Here is a 16,870-nt window from a genome sequence, read left to right as displayed (position 1 = left end):
ACAAAAATTTCAATCGGTCCTGCCAGGCACGACCTATCCTTTACAAACCCATGCCTGTTCTCTCTGATTAGCTGAAAAACTTCAATGTGTCTAAGTAAGCCTACCTTTAATTGTAGTATTATGATCCCTGTGGAGACTGATTTTTTTTTTTAAAAAAGGGAAGGAATTTCCACAATGTTACCAAAAAGAAAACCAGTGGACAACATTTCAATTTTTTACAACTTTTACCGTAACAAACCAGTGCCCGGGGCCAGCATGTGTGTGGGAAGTGTCTCCAGCTGCAGCTCCTGGAAGCCCAGGTTTTGGAGCTGGAGCGACAGCTGGGGACACTGTGGAGCATCCACGAGGTGGAGAGTATCGTGGATAGCGCGTATAGAGAGGTGGTCACACTGCAGGCTAAGAGTCCACAGGCAGGAAAGGAATGGGTGACCCCAAGGCAGAGCAAGAGGACTAGGCAGGCAGTGCAGGAATCTCCTGTGCCTATTCCCCTGCAAAACAGATAGACTGCTTTGGACACTATTGAGGGGAAATGCCTCTCAGGGGAAAGCAGCAACAGCCAAATATGTTGCACCAGGGTTGGCTCTGCTGCACAGGGGAGGAGTAAAAAGTGTGGGAATGCAATAGTTATAGGGGATTCAATTGTAAGGGGAATAGATAGGCGTTTCTGTGGCCACAAACGAAACTCCAGGATGGTATGTTGCCTCCCTAGTGCTAGGGTCAAGGATGTCTCAGAGCGGCTACAGGACATTCTGAAGGGGGAGGGTAAACAGCCAGTGGTCGTGGTACACATTGGTACAAACGACATAGGTAAAAAAAAGGGATGAGGTCCTAAAAACAGAATATAGGGAGTTAGGAAATAAATTGAAAAGTAGGCCCTCAAAGGTAGTGAAGGATTACTACCAATGCCATGTGCTTGTCAGAGTAGAAATAGCAGGATATATTGGATGAATACGTGGCTGAAGAGATGGTTGTGAGGGGGAGGGTTTCAGATTCCTGGGGAATTGTGACAGGTTCTGGGGAAGGTGGGATCAGTACAAACTGGACAGGTTACACCTGGGCAGGACCGGGACTGATGTCCTAGGGGCAATATTTGCTAGAGTGGTTGGGGAGGGTTTAAACTAAAATGGCAGGGGGATGGGAACCTATGCAAGGAGTCAGAGGAGGCAGAATCAAGGACAAGAACAAAAGACAGAAAGGAGAATAAGAAAAGTGACAGGCAGAGAAATCAAGGGCTAGAATCAAACAGGGCTTCGGTGAGAAATAGTGGGAACAGGACAAGTAATGTTAAAACAACAAACCTTAAGGTTTTTTGCCTTAAAGTGGATGAATTAACCGCGCAAATAAACGTAAACAGCTATGATATAGTCGGGATTACGGAGACAAGGCTGCAGGGTGACCAGGGATGGGAACTGAACATCCAGGGGTATTCAGTATTTAGGAAGGACAAACAAAAAGGAAAAGGCGGTGGAGTTGCATTGCTGGTTAGAGAGGGAATTAATGCAATAGTGAGGAAAAATATTAGCTCTGACGATGTGGAATCTGTATGGGTAGAGCTGAGAAACACTAAGGGGCAAAAACATTAGTGGGGGTTGTACATAGACCCTCAAGTTGTTGTGGCGATGTTGGGAATGGCATTAAACAGGAAATTAGAGATGCATGCAATAAAGGAACATCTGTAATTATGGGTGACTTTAATCTGCATATAGATTGGGTAAATTATTAACAATACTGTAGAGGAGGAATTCCTAGAGTGTATACAGGATGTTCTTCTGGACCAATACGTTGAGGAACCAACTAGAGAATAGGCCATCCTAGACTGGGTGTTGTGTAATGAGAAAGGAATAATTGCACAACTAGATTGCCAAGGCCCCTTGGGAATGGGCGACCCTAATATGATAGAATTCTTCATCAAGATGAAGAGTGACATAGTTAATTCTGAGACTTGGATCCTGAATGTTAATAAAGGAAACTACGATGGTATGAGGCGCGAGTTGGCTATGATGGATTGGGAAACGTTACTTATAGGGGTGATGGTGGATAGGCAATGGTAAACATTCAAAGAGCGCATGGGTGAACTGCAACAATTGTTTATTCCTGTCTGGTGCAAAAGTGAAAAGGAAAGTTGGCCAAACCATGACTTACAAGGAAAATTAGAGATAGTATTAGATGCAAGGAAGAGGCATACAAATTGGCCAGAAAAAACAACAGACCTGAGGATTGGGAGCAGTTTAGAATTCAGCAAAGGAGGACCAAGGGATTGATTAAGAAGGGGAAAATAGAGTATGAGAATAAGCTTGTGGGGAACATAAAAACTGACTGTAAAAGTTTCTATAGGTATGTGAACAGAAAAAGATTGGTGAAGACAAATGTAGGTCCCTTCCAGTCTGAAACAGGAGAATTTATAATGGGGAACAAAGAAATGGCTGACCAACTAAATACATACTTTGGTTCTGTCTTCACAAAGGAGGACACTAATAACATACCAGAAATGTTGGGGGTTTAGTGAGGGGGAGGGACCAAAAGAAAACAGTATTAATAGGGAAATGGTGTTGGGGAAATTGATCGGATTGAAGGCCAATAAATCCCCAGGGCCTGATAATCTACATCCCAGAGTACTTAAGGAAGTGGCCCTAGAAATAGTGGATGCATTGGTGGTCATCTTCCAAGATTCTACAGACTCTGGAACAGTTTCGACAGATTGGAGGGTAACTAATGTAACCCCACTATTTAAAAAGGGAGGTAGAGAGAAAAAAGGGAATTATAGACCAGTCAGCCTGACGTCGGTAGTGGGGAAAATTCTAGAGTCCATTATAGAAGATTTAATAGCTGAGCACGTGGAAAACAGTGGCAGATTGGACAGAGTCAGCTTGGATTTATGAAAGGGAAATCATGCTTGACAAATCTACTGGAATTTTTCGAGGATGTAACTAGTAGAGTTGATGAGGGGGAGCCAGTGGATGTGGTCTATGTGGACTTTCAGAAGGCTTTCGATGAAGTCCCACATAAGATTAAAATTAAAGCGCATGGGATTGGGGGTAGTGTATTGAGATGGATAGAAAACTGGTTGGCAGACAGGAAACAAAGAGTAGGAATAAATGGATCTTTTTCTGAATGGCAGGCAGTGACTAGTGGGGTACCGCAGGGACCCCAGCTATTCACAATATATGTTAATCATTTAGATGAGGGAACTAAATGTAATATCTTCAAATTTGCAGATGACACAAAGCTGGGTGGGTGGGTGAGCTGTGAGGAGGATGCAGAGATCCTTCAGTGTGATTTGAACAAGCTGAGTGAATGGGCAAATGTATGGCAGATGCAGTATAATGTGGATAAATGTGAGGTTATCCACTTTGGTAGCAAAAACTGGAAGGCAGATTATCTGAATGGCTATAACTTGAGAGACAGGAATGTGCAACGAGACCTGAGTGTCCTCGTACACCAGTCGCTGAAGGTAAGCATGCAGGTGCAGCAAGCGGTAAAGAAGGCAAATGGTATGTTGGCCTTCATAGCGAGAGGATTCAAGTACAAGAGCAGGGAGGTCTTGCTGCAATTATACAGGGCCTTGGTGAGACCACATCTGGAATATTGTGTGCAGTTTTGACCTCCTTATCTGAGGAAGGATGTTCTTGCTATAGAGGGAGTGCAGCAAAGGTTTACCCGACTGATTCCTGGGATGACGGGTCTGACTGAGGAGAGATTGAGTCGGTTAGGATTATATGTACTGGAGTTCAGAAGAACGAGGGGGGATCTCATAGAAACCTATAAAATTCTAACAGATCTAGACAGGGTAGATGCAGGAAGGATGTTCCCAATGGTGGGGGAGTCCAGAACCAGGGGTCACAGTCTGAGGATATGGGGTAGACCATTTAGGACTGAGATGAGGAGAAATTTCTTTACCCAGAGAGTGGTGAGCCTATGGAATTTGCTACCACAGAAAGTAGTTGAGGCCAAACCAGTGTATGTTTTCAAGAAGGAGTTAGATATAGCTCTTGGGGCGAAAGGGATCAAAGGATATGGGTAGGATGTGGGAGCAGGCTATTGAGTTGGATGATCAGCCATGATAACGATGAAAGGCAGAGCAGGCTCAAAGGGCCGAATGGTTTACTCCTGCTCCTAGTTTCTATGTAACCCCACCAAAATCACAAAATTCAAACATTAATTAACAGATGAAAGATATTTCAAATGAAAAAGTAAATTTCACTTTAAATAGTCCATACAACATAGATATGTCTTACATTGGCACAAACGCTCACATTATTTCTCACACAAATGTGAGACCAAGTGCTCATCTTTCCAACTCAGCCTCTGCTATGTATGGTCTATCAGTTTCCATTCAACTGTTCTGGCTCTCGAGTCACATTCACTAGCAGACATATTCCATTTAAAGTCCCCAGACACTATTATCATCAACAAGGTGCACGTTTACAAACCCTCTGTCATTCGGGTCACAACAGTCCTGATTGTACAGAATCCCTACAAACTCCCTTCACTGATCCCCATAAAGAATCTGATGTGCTCTGGCAACACTGAAACAGCAGCAATGGGTCTTGTCCAATCCACAAGAAAACAAGAAGAAAAACACATTAAATAGTAGGAATAGATCATATGGCCCATTGAGCCTGTTCCACCATTTAATACAATCATGGCTGATCTTTGGCTTCAATTCTATTTTCCCACCTGCTCCTCATATACCTTAGTTCCCTGTGTCAGGAAGATATAATAATGTTATTGGAATTTATTGTAAACTAGGCAGGGGTGTGTGTGTGTGTGAGTGAGAGTGAGAATGAGAGAGAGAGTGTATGTGTGTGTGTGTGTGTGTGTGTGTGTGTGAGTGAGAGTGTGTGTGAGTGAGTGAGAGTGTGTGTGAGTGAGTGAGTGAGTGAGAGAGAGAGAGAGTGTGTGTGAGAGTGTGTGTGTGTGTGTGTGTGTGTGAGTGAGATTAAAGCAGCTGGTCTGAAGGATTTGATGCATTAGAAGATAAGCTACGTTTGAAATGTTAAGTAGATAAACATGGGGGAAGTTTAGAATGTAAGGTGCAAAATGACATTTGCATTTTAAAATAAATTAGGATAGCTTGAATTCAAAGGGAGGAGTGAAATATTATACCTATTAAGAAACAGCATGTTTATTTTTCCTAAAGATTACTAGTAAGCTTGGTACTATGACAATTTTTTATGATCAGGGAGGTAAAGTCCAAAGACACAGTGAAACAATGGGACTTTGCATTCAAAGGGGAAAGTATGTATAAAGGAGAGAAGGCTGTGTGTAAAGGCAGGCATTTTAAGATCTAACAAGTGTGAAAAGTATTCAGCATCTATGCCTCAAACTGTCTACAACAAACTGAAGTTAAGAAAACTCACTTTGAATTGGATTGTTCAGGGTATCATGTTTCTTTGCCTGGGTCTTTTAGAATATATGTTTCTTACTGTTCCCTAAATGGAGGTGTAACTGGGAGTCAAATTAATTAGGGAATTTAGAGTTATTATAGTAGTAATTTGTAGACATATGTATGTGCTTAAAATCATTTCTCTTATTAATAATGTTTAATCTAATTTTGTAAATAAAAACCTTTCAGGCCCGGTGGTCTTATTACTACTGAATTCAAAGCCCGCATCTCGAAACATAAAATTTGCAAAAATACTTGTCTCAAGTTTCCCTCTGGGATTTGAACAGCTCTGCATTTACCATCAGCTGTGCCATAAAATAGTTGAGGGTTCTTTGCGGAGTAGATTTGAAATTCCCTGATTGGGTTGGAGTTGGTGAATCTTAAGGTTACAGGTATGAGAAGCACTTTGAATTCAGGAGTTGCTGTGGGGCTTTTCTGAAGTGGTGAGACTGCAATATGGCTTTGGCAGCTGCTCAGGCTCGTCTAGGGGTTGAAGTTATAGCTTTGGCTGGTTTACAAAAGCTAACTAAAGTAAAGTTAATGGAATTGTCGGATAAATTACAATTGGGGTTACCTGCAGGGGTGAAGAAAGCAGATAAAAATGAAGGTATAGCACAGCATTTAAAGTTTGAAGTGATACCTGATACAAGTGAGTCACAGCTGGAGGTAGTGAGATTTCAGTTAGAAATCAAGAGGCTTAAACTTGAACAAGCAAAGAAACTGAAAAAACCTGAATTAGAGGCAAACAAAAAAGAAACGAATTGGAAATGAAAAAACTGGAACTAGAGGCAGCAGAAAAAGGGAAAAAGAGAGACTATTTCAAAAAGAAATGGAAATGTGAAAACTTGATCTCCAGAGGGAAAAATTAGCAATGGAAGAGAGAATGCAGGAGAGATAGAGAGTACAGGTTTAAAAAGCTGGATTCTAAAAAGGAGACATCAGATTCTGAGGAAAGTTCTGATGGTGAAAAAACCTTTAACTAAAACCCAGTGATGAGATATTTAAATCTGTACAAGCTCTTCCGAAGTTTGAGGAAGGAGATGTGGAAGTATTTTTTTTTATTTGAGAAGATAACTAGACAGTTGAAATGGCCACTGGAAAACTGGACATCGTTGTTACAATCCAGGTTGGTGGGTCGTGCACATAAAGTTTATGCTTCACTGTCAGAAGAAATGTCAATGAACAATGGTGTGGTAAAAAAGCTATTTTGAGTGTATATGAATTGGTTCCTGAAACATTCAGGCAGAAATTTAGGAATATGAGAAAACAGCCTGGGCAAACTTATATTGAGTTTGAAAGAGTAAAACAAAATAATTTTGACCGCTGCACACGGGCATTAAAGATAGAAACAACATATGCAGCTCTTAGAGAGGTAATTCTTTTGGAAACATTTAAAGATTCAATGCCTTCGGAAGTGAGAATTTATGTGGAGGAACAGAGGGTTCAAACCGGTAAGACAAGCAGCAGAGATAGCGGATGATTATGAGTGAGTTCATAAGGCTAAACCTTTTTTTTGTCAACCTATTAAATCAAAAAAGGATAGGGAAGGTGAAAGGAAGGTGGGCAGTCAGGGAAGAGAAGGAGTAGGTAGAAATTCCCAGGAAGTTTTTTCTCAGAATAGAAAGGAAGGTGCTGAGGGTAGAAGTGACATTTGAAAATTGAGGTGTTTTCATTGTAATTAAAGTTGGACATACGAGATCCGTATGCTGGAAATTGAAGGGAGAATCTGCTGGAATTATAGGGGTGCAGAAAAGTACTGTGGGTTCTGAGGTTCAGGCACAGGAAAAATCAGTGGTTTGTGTACAGGTAAAACAGGCAGAATCAGTGATAGGTAAAGAAGTGGGAATGTGTTCACAATTTACCCAAGAGATTTGGAGGAGTAGGTTACAGAAATGTTTAAAGATTTTGTGTGTGAAGGGAAAGTCTTTCCATGTGTACACGGTGGAGTAGGTAAAGATGTTAAAATTTTAAGAGACACAGGGGCTGATCAATCTTAACGTTGTAGGGTAGTGACATTGTTGTTCAGAGGGAGTATTGCAGGAACAGTTGATAATAAGTGGGGTTCATGGAAATGCTAAACTTATTCCATTGTAGAAGATAAATTCAAAAAGTGGAAAACAGTGAGAAGATTGTTGAAATAGTGGAAAAAATTGCCCATTGCAGGGATTCAATTTATTCTAGGTAATGATATAGCTGGATCACAGGTGTGGGTAAAGCCTATGGTAGTTGAGCAGCCTGTTGGCGTATTTTCAACAGATGTGTTGCAGAGAGAGCATCTTGGATTGTTTCCAGATTTTGAGCCTGTGATCTCATTATCGCACAGATTGAAACAAGAAGAACAGAAGTTCAAAGGCAGGGAGAAAGAGCGGAAATCAAATTAGCCGACATGGTGTTTGATAAGGTTGTTCAGGAAGATAGACTGGAAGACAATTCAGCTGAAGTGTTTAACTCAAGGAGGCTAGAGGAGTTGCAGCAAAAGGATCTGCAAATGAAACATTTATATCAGACAGCTTGCTCAGAAACAGAGGCAAAATGTATTCCCAAATGTTATTACATTAAGGGTAATGTTTTAATGAGAAAATGGAGACCATATCATGTTTCAGCAAATGAAAGCTGGAGGGAGGTGCATCAGATTGTATTACCATTTGGATATAGAAATGAGATTCTGAAGAAACCTCATGAAATGCCAATGGGAGGACACATAGGAATTAGAAAGACACAGGCGAGGATATAAAAACATTTCTTTTTGGCATGGATTGCATAGGGAGGTAGTCAAATTCTGTAGAACATGTCATACATCAGGTGATAGGGAAACTTTATTAAGGCGGCACCTTTAATTCCAATTCCAGCAATTGAAGAACCTTTTACTAGGGTCATGATTGATTGTGTAGGACCCCTCCCTAAGACTAAAAGTGGAAATCAGTCCTTACTGACAATAATGGATGTGTCTACCAGGTTTCCTGAAGCAATACCATTGAGAAGCATTACAACAAACAAAACTGTGGAAGAGTTAACTAATTTTTTTTTACGAGATATGGTTTACCAAAAGAAATACAATCAGATCAGGGTTCAAATTTCATGTTACAGCTGTTTAAGGAAGTAATGAACAGTTTGGGAATAAAACAGTTGACATCAACAGCTAGTCATCCTGAATCTGGAAAGATGACATCAAACTCTAAAAACTATGAAGAAGGTGTATGGTCAGGTTTATCCATAAGATTGGAATAGAGGAATTCCATTCTTGTTGTCTGCTATTAGGGATGCTCTTAATGCTTTGACTGGGTTTTGAGCTAGTTTATGGGCATGAGTCTTTTTGAACGAGTTTATGGGCATGAGGTAAGGGGTCCGCTGAAATTCGTTCATGAGAAATCGGGGGGTCAAAATTCAGAAACTACTCTCCTGGGTTATGTATCAAACTTCAGGGAGAGATTGGGCAGAGCACATCAGTTAGCTAGGGGACATTTAAAGATATCACAGCAAGTGATGCAAATGAAAGCAGACAGGAAAGCTACAGCTTGTCGTGTCGTTGCTGGGGAGAAAGTATTAGTTCTGTTACCAGTACTGGGTGACTCATTTAAGGAAAGGTTTAGCTAGGCTTACAGGATTAAAAAGAAGCTGAGTAAAGTGAATTATTTAATAAATACTCCAGATAGAAGAAAGAAGCAGAGGACTTGTGATGTAAATATGCTCAAAAAGTACTTTGACAGGGAAGAGGACCAAAACACTTCTCAGACCAAAAATCTGTCTATTCCAACTTTGAATGTATTAAACACCGGAGCCCTCACAACCCTCTGGGATAGAGAACCCCAAAGATTCAAATCTGTTGCCTTACGTATCTTTAGCTCTCTGCTCTTTTGAACTGTATAACACACAGTAACACCGTCTATGCTCTATTCTTAGAATCAAAAAGATTGTAAAGTACACTGGCATAAATTGGAAGGACCCCAATATCCAGTTCAGATCATAGATAGTACTACAGCTTCAATGGGAATACTAAAAGTGCAAACTGGTAATGGCAACAAGACATCTAGAACCTGAGTGAACAGGGAAATGAACTTGATAGCTCCTTAGCTAATCAGACTGAAGAATTGACAAGGAAGTATACATCAGAGAGTGAATTCAATTTCAAATTAGGTACAGAAAAATAAAGGGAGGTAGAAAAAGATTAGTTTAAGAGTGAGAAAAATAAAAACATTAACTTCTTAAAAATTTTACAATTCCAGCAATTACCTGAAGAATGCGGCTCCACATTTGTTACAGTTAATTTTCAGTGCCAGAGAGGTTGATTGTCAGTAATTGACACTTATTGCATTGTTAAAAAGTTACAGACAAAGGCTAAAGACAAAGTATAACAGTAAAAAGATAATGATAAATTTATACAAAACATTGATTAAGTCACAGATAGGGAACTGGTATACAGTTTCAGGGTGCCTCATTATTGAAGATATATTAAAAGTTATCAGAGCCATAGAGCATATATAGCACTGATTCAGCAAGATAATGTCAGCCATGAGAAACTATAGTTATATGAGAAGAGACAGATATTGAGACTATTTCCAGTAGTGCAGAAAAGACTCGGAGGCTGTTTTAAAATTATGAAGCGTTTTGATAGCTTGAACAGGGAAATGAAATTTCCTCTGGTAAGGGAGTCAGTGACAGGGGGTCATTGGCGAGAACTGTCACTAAGTGAGCACCAAGAGGTTAAGAGAAATTTCCTTCTGTACAATGTTATCAGAGCACAGAACAACATGTCCTCAATTCCACAGAACTAATTTAATATTTATAAGGAAGCTACTCAATGATGGAATGTCTACAAACTATAACGATAGAAATCCACTGAAAACTTTGCTTATAGGATAACAGAAACTAAAGCGAAAAGGAAAAAAAATTGTAGTAAGCTGGAGAAGTTCCCTGATCAATGAAGTGTCTGGTGAGGAATACCATTTTATGAAGCTTGCCACTAGTCTACTCAGACATAGCAGCTACTGAAATTGCAAGCAATTGTCAGTGGAAGGAGAGATTGGTAATAAAAAACACAATATCATTAACTCCCAATTTCTGAAACATGGGGTAGGGAGGAATTAACCAAAGGTTTAGATGCTTGAGGGTACGTTTTAATGGGCTAAGATCATCATTGTTTTTTGTAAAGGCGATATAATCTTCCACTAGATTTAGCAAAAATACCATAAATTTTATTAATAGGGTCGGATATGGAATATAATGTTCATAAAAGGGATAATATGCACCATTTACAGTGCATTTGAAGATCAGTGGAATGTACACATTTCAGCACAGTTTTAAAAGTATTTTCATAAAAAAAAAATTTAATGCTACTTCTATGAGCACTAAATCAAAGGTGAGATTACTTTTCAAATGTTGTATCATCCATCCTTGAATATTGCACTAATATTAGGATATAGTCAAGACAATCATCAGAGAATGTTGTTTCATTTGTAGAAGGAATCCCAACCATTACCTTGGCTTTACTGCATCACTGGACCACAATACACAACCTAAGTAGTTCTACTTATGGAGGGCAAACGAACAAAACATAATTTATTTTCTTCTTTTTTGTAACTATTTCTCCTGATGGTAACAACAACGAATATTGTGCAGCGCCCTGGAGAGTGGCAGCCTTTTGATTCTTCATGTTATTCTATTCATTAAAGGGTGAGTCTGAACTATCAATATGAGTAGAATATTCAGAAATGGAATCATCAACAGTCTGGGCTAATCTTGTTTGATTTGATATTCATGTGTCTGTTGGAAGCACCCAGGTATAACTCTTCAACTTTTCCCTGACCCACAATCACTGTTGTGCTGTCAATTGCCTGATTGCCATTAGACTGTGAATGAGTGAAACCTTTCTCCAACTGAACAATGACAAGATCAAAGCTGTTATTTTTTGGCCCCATCCACCAAAAGCTCTGCTCTCTCGCCACCAATTCCATCTCCGTCTCTGGTCATTCACTCAGCCTGACTTGAGTCATGCAAAATCTTAGCATGCTGTTCCATCATACATCCTGCTTCACTAAGACTGCTCATTTCCTCCACTGTAATATTGGGCCGTAACTCCGACTAGTGTCAGAAAGCGCTGGCCCGCAGGAATTAGAAGAAATAAATACTTACTTACCTGGTCTTGAAAATTACGTTGCCACTTCTGTTCGCCAGCGCTGCTTGGGCCTGCATCGAAAGACTCCTCGCAGGCCCCAGCGAAGTCTAGGTCCTCTGTTTTCAAGGAGGCCAAGCTTCCTTTTTTACGGCACTTGGTGTCATAAAGCAGGTAACTTTAAAGGACCACAGAGTAATTGACAGGCCAGGGGGAAGGTGAGTGTCTCAGGTAAGTGCAAGGGTTTGTGGGGTTGGGTGTATGAGGTCGTGGGGAGTTGGAGGGTGTCGGAGATTGGGGCATGGGGGTTGGAATGTATCAGATGTTGAGCAGTGAGGGGTGTTTGGGTGGGGGGGGGTTTGGGGGCTGTCAGAGGTTAGGAGGGTTTGGGGATGTCAGGGGGTTGGGAAGGTGTCAGAATGTGGGGGGATCGGAGGTCAGTGGGGCTGTTTGAGATAGGGGGTGGGGTGAGGGGGGTGTCAGAGGTCAGGGGTGTGGAGTCGGTCTGGGTCTTTACAATAGTTACACAGAAGTTGGGAAGAGGATTCAATTCTTCTAACGTTTTCTGAGTAACTATTGGTATAACTCCAGTGGAACTATCTGAAGGTCGTGATTTAAAGCCCATTTTCGGATGCTTCCCAGCACAGTGCAATTATCCAGTGGAAGTGTGCACTTCTGGGCAATTGCCTTGAAAACCCTTACCTGGGAACTTCCTAGAAGGATTCCCCAGTGCATCTTTGGGGTATCCCCCAAAATCGACGCTGGGGAGCTCGGAAGTTGCGGGCCATTATCTACCTTTACCTCTCCACCCTAAACCTTTATCCACACTTTCATCATCTTTAGACTTGATTTATTATCTTCCTTGCTAGCGTCCTATCTCAGTAAACTCCAATATATTTAAAATTCAGCTGTCTAAATCCTATTCCACATGCCAGTTACAACCATCCTTTTTGATCTGTACTTGCTGCCTGTTCTTCAACACATTGAATATAGATTTCATGTCTTCAAATTCCTCCACAGCCTTGCCCCAACCTGTCTTTACAAAATCCTCCAGATTTTCTCTCTTCCTGGATCCTTCAACTCTTTCTGGCCTTTTATGTACTCTTTCCCTGCTCCTCATAACTGGTAGCAGATCTCTCAGCCAATTCTCTGGGTTCTCTCCTCTCCTATCTCCTTTTAAAGGCCTTCTTTAAAACCATCTTTTGGACCAAGCTTATGGTCACCTCTGCTAAGATTCTACCATGGTTTAGCATCTGTCCAGTTTTATTTCTCCATTCTGTGAAGTCTTATGATGGTTTTAATGTGGGAAAAGCACCACATAATATATTTATGATCTGCTTTTTAGGCACAGACCTAGGTCATATAGCATTAGAGACAGGATCCTTTGAATAATTTCCCCTCTTTTCCTGAGGTCAGTTATAATTCTGCTCCATCTGCCTGAGCCTCAACCTTTGCAACACAGACCAGGGATTGGTGCTGCAAATACAACAATGGGCAGAACAGTTCACTTTAGAACATTTATCATTTTTAAAATCATTTTTATGATAGGGTAATGCTCTGTGGACCCAGGTTCGAATTCCACCATGGCAGATGGTGGGATTTGAATTCAATAAAAAATCTGGAATTAAAAGTCTTGACGATGATCATGAAACCATCGCCGATTGTTGTAAAAACCCATCTGGTTCACTACTATCCTTAGGGAAGGAAATCTGCATCCTTACCTGGTCTAGCCTACATGTGACTCCAGACCACAGCAATGTGGGTGACTCTGAACAAGCGCAATTAGGGATGGGCAATAAGTGCTGGCCTAACAAGTGATGCCTGCATCCCATGAATGAATAAAAATAAATAAATAAGATGGTTATTTTTATCTTCATTAATTTAGGGTGGATTTAGTGGTGTAGTGATAATGTCACTGGATTAGTAACCGGAGGCCCAGGCTAACTCTAATGGGAGCAGGGATTCAAATCCCACCACCCCATCTGGTGGAATTTGAACTCAATTAATAAATCTGGAATTATAAAGTTAGTCTTAGTGATGGTGCAGAGAAGCTATGATCGATTGTCATAAAAACCCATCTGGTTCACTAATGTCCTTTAGGGAAGGAAATCTGGCAGTCTGTCCACATGTGATTCCAGATCCACAGCAATAGGGTTGACTTTTAACTGCCCTCTGAAATGGCCTAGCAAGCCGCTCAGTTCAAGGGCAATTAGGGATGGGCAACAAATGCTGGCCTTGCCAGTGACACCCACAACCCATCTCTTCCTTTGAATCTGGTCACTGCTTGTTAGGGGATGCTTCTGGTATCCCTCATACATGGGCTAAAATACTAACTACTTACCAGCAATTTTACTGCATGGGAGCGTTAGAGGTGGTGGCAAAATCACAGCCAAGCCTGATCCTGTTTAACATACACACTTTCAGCTAGGATACTGTATAACAATTAGGAACAAATGGCAATTTTTTCCCCTCCTTAACCCACTGGCATTGAGACCAACTCTAACACCACGACTGAGATGAACTGACTAAGCATAGACTAGGAATCAGAGAATAAATAGCTGAGCCAAACTTTCCACTCCTGTTATTTATTGCCTTAATAAGCTGAACCATCAAGGGGGTTATAAGGCAGTTATCATCCCAAAATAGTTTCTTCTTTGCAAAACAAGATGTGTACTAATCATGACAGTTTAATGGCATCCTTTCAGTATTTAGTTTCTGTACACAGAATCAATATGACAATGCGTTCTGAATGCAAATCTGACCATTGCTCTGGAGGCAAGATACTATAAATCAATCTATTTTCACACAATGTTAATTTTTATGACATTCATTCCTATAGCTGATAGGGAAAATTTCTTATGATAAGTACATTAGAAATGACATGAATTTTCCCAACCCTCCTGTAACAGAATACAGCACAGTGGTAGTGGAGGACAGTAGCGGACAAATTAAAAAGGTTAAGTGAGTGGGCAAGACAATGAAATTGCAAACTTAAAAATAATTAAGAAATTGCTAAACATTTACATATGCTGAAGTTACTTGTTTTGCTACAGCAACTTATTTAATTTTAAGTACATCATTACAGTTTTCTATTGTACAACAAAAGTAATATATAGCTGATTTCCTATGTAAAATCAAGAAAATATTGCTTATACACTAAATTATTCTTACTGAAAGCAAATGTTACACAAGATCTTTTATGTTAATACGAGAACTAGAAAAAATGTATTTGCGTGCAATGCAAAATGTAATACTGGGAAGATTGGTCAATGCATTATTAATACACTGTTGAGGTGCAGCTGGTTCATTATTAAGTATGAATAACATATATCTTTTATGCGTCTGTAGGAGTGCAGTAATTTTGTTCAACTTACAGGTTCAATCTTCAGAGCATTTCTGTAGCTGCCAAACAGAGCCGCTTGAGTCTTTAAAAATGCACGAGCAACTCCATCACCTGTGGTTGTTGACACTTTCTTAAGTCTATTCTTTAGTGTTGACAACTGTATATTTGAATGAAAATAAGGATGGAAAAAGAGATAATCAGTACACTGAAGAATCTGAAGTAAATCAAGTATCAAGTACTACTGTGATTTGGGTTATGAAGTGTTCTCGAATCAAGCCCAAGATAAAAGTTTACTCTGGTGGCCAAATCTTAAATTGGGGCAGCTAATTACATTATCGTGCTTTTTCCTCTTGCACTTGCCAAACAAGCCACTTTATTATTGCGGCCCAAAGAGAGCTGCAAAAAGTCTAGCCCAAATAAAAATCCACATCTGCCATTTACCGTGACCACATTTATACCCAATACTTGAGCTGCAAAGTTGGTGGCATAGATGCAAGATTGATTCATTTGATAATAAGCTAAGAAACCATTTACAATAATTAGGATTAATTAAGGGATATGTGCCTACATTTTATACTTATTAGATAAAAGTATTAAGTATAAGAACATACAGCTGTTTAACTTTGTCAGATGTTACACGGTCAGATGAGGACCGAGTCCCCACCTAATCTTTGCACGCTTTTCAAGTAATGCATTTGGAATCACTATTCTTTCTTCTTGCATTTATATGCCCAACATATTCACTCAGAGCTCTCACAGTCAAGGCTACAGTTTTGTACTGAAAACGAAAGTTAACCTAAAACAGTGATTATAGCAAGTGAAACAGATAAAAAGGTTTATTTGGCAGAAAAAAAAAATCAACGTGTCAGTCCTCCGTTTCTCTTGAGAGAACTCTCAAAACCAATTTACCGTTACAAAGAACACTATTAAAATGAATGGAAGGAATCCAGTGGTGATTCATGTTAGTACAAATTATGAAAAGTCAAAACCTGAACTACTGACTACACAAGAGTCCTCTTATACAGCAGCAGTTTCACATTACGTTTACATAGGAATGACTGTTGCATCCAAGTAATCATGGGTGAATGTTGATGGTCGAGTGAGGCAACCAGCGCGTCTGACAAACTCTCTGCTTCTCAGGAAATACACTACTTTCAAAAAGGTACAAGTTAAAAAGAAAAACCCAGAATTGGAAAGCAAATCTCTTGTCGGTTGAATCACACAGTAGTATTGGCATTGATTAAAAGCCACTATCCATAATGAAGAATTTCTATTCACTGACTATTCAAAATACCTTGAGGGTTGGCAAGTCGAGTTTCTTCTATTCAGAAAAAGGAAATCTATACTGTAAAGTTAAAAAAGATACCCATAAAGGGGAACATAGTAAGCAGACAGCTCATGTGGGAAATAGAATTTGATGTAGCTGATAGAGATGAAATTAGACGCACCATTTATGATGGTGCTGAAACACCAAAGAAAACTGTGCAAGATCAAATAATACTAACTGAAAACTGAAGAGCAATAAGGCTTTTAAAAGATGCAGCAGTGTCAAGTATTATACATCTTTTCTGTTATTAGGTTTGAAGATATAATGTAGTCTTGTTCAGTATTGAGGTAGGACATAATAGAGATATACTTGGGTTGTTAGGAAAGATGATGATTGAAATGACAGCATTGGTGACAGAGAAAGAAAAGCAGAGGTACGGGATATTCTGATGGGAAAATTAACTGTCATGCAGTTGTGATAGAGAAGACAGAATTCAATTTAATAGGAGCTAACTCAAGCCATAGTTATCACACATTCTTGCTGAAAGACTGAACAGTAATATAAAATAAGATGTATTGATATTAGCATTTATTTATCTACTACTAAAGATATATATCCAGTAACCCCAAAACTCCAACAAAAGTTTTGATGATTATATTATCAATATGATTACCACCTCTGGATCTATTTCAATGCTGTCTTGGCCAGCATCACATCTTCAACCCTCTGTAACTTCAGTTCATCAAAATACTGCTGCCTGCATCC

General features: G+C 39.8%; 1 protein-coding gene across 8 annotated transcripts in view; it reads right to left on the bottom strand.

The window, feature by feature from the left end:
- Window positions 1–16,870, bottom strand: part of LOC121281034 (DENN domain-containing protein 1A-like) — a 607,528-nt gene that overhangs the window by 154,530 nt on the left and 436,128 nt on the right. For all 8 annotated transcript variants that reach the window (XM_041193614.1, XM_041193619.1, XM_041193616.1 and 5 more), the window contains exon 13: window positions 14,870–14,995. In XM_041193614.1, the coding sequence (XP_041049548.1) occupies window positions 14,870–14,995 (126 nt within the window). The remainder of the gene's footprint in view (window positions 1–14,869; window positions 14,996–16,870) is intronic.

This window comes from Carcharodon carcharias, chromosome 8 (assembly GCF_017639515.1).
Source record: "Carcharodon carcharias isolate sCarCar2 chromosome 8, sCarCar2.pri, whole genome shotgun sequence".
In the NCBI taxonomy this organism is placed as follows: domain Eukaryota; kingdom Metazoa; phylum Chordata; class Chondrichthyes; order Lamniformes; family Lamnidae; genus Carcharodon; species Carcharodon carcharias.
The sequence above is the reverse complement of the archived record's forward strand: the minus strand, read 5'-3'. Positions and strand labels throughout refer to the sequence as shown.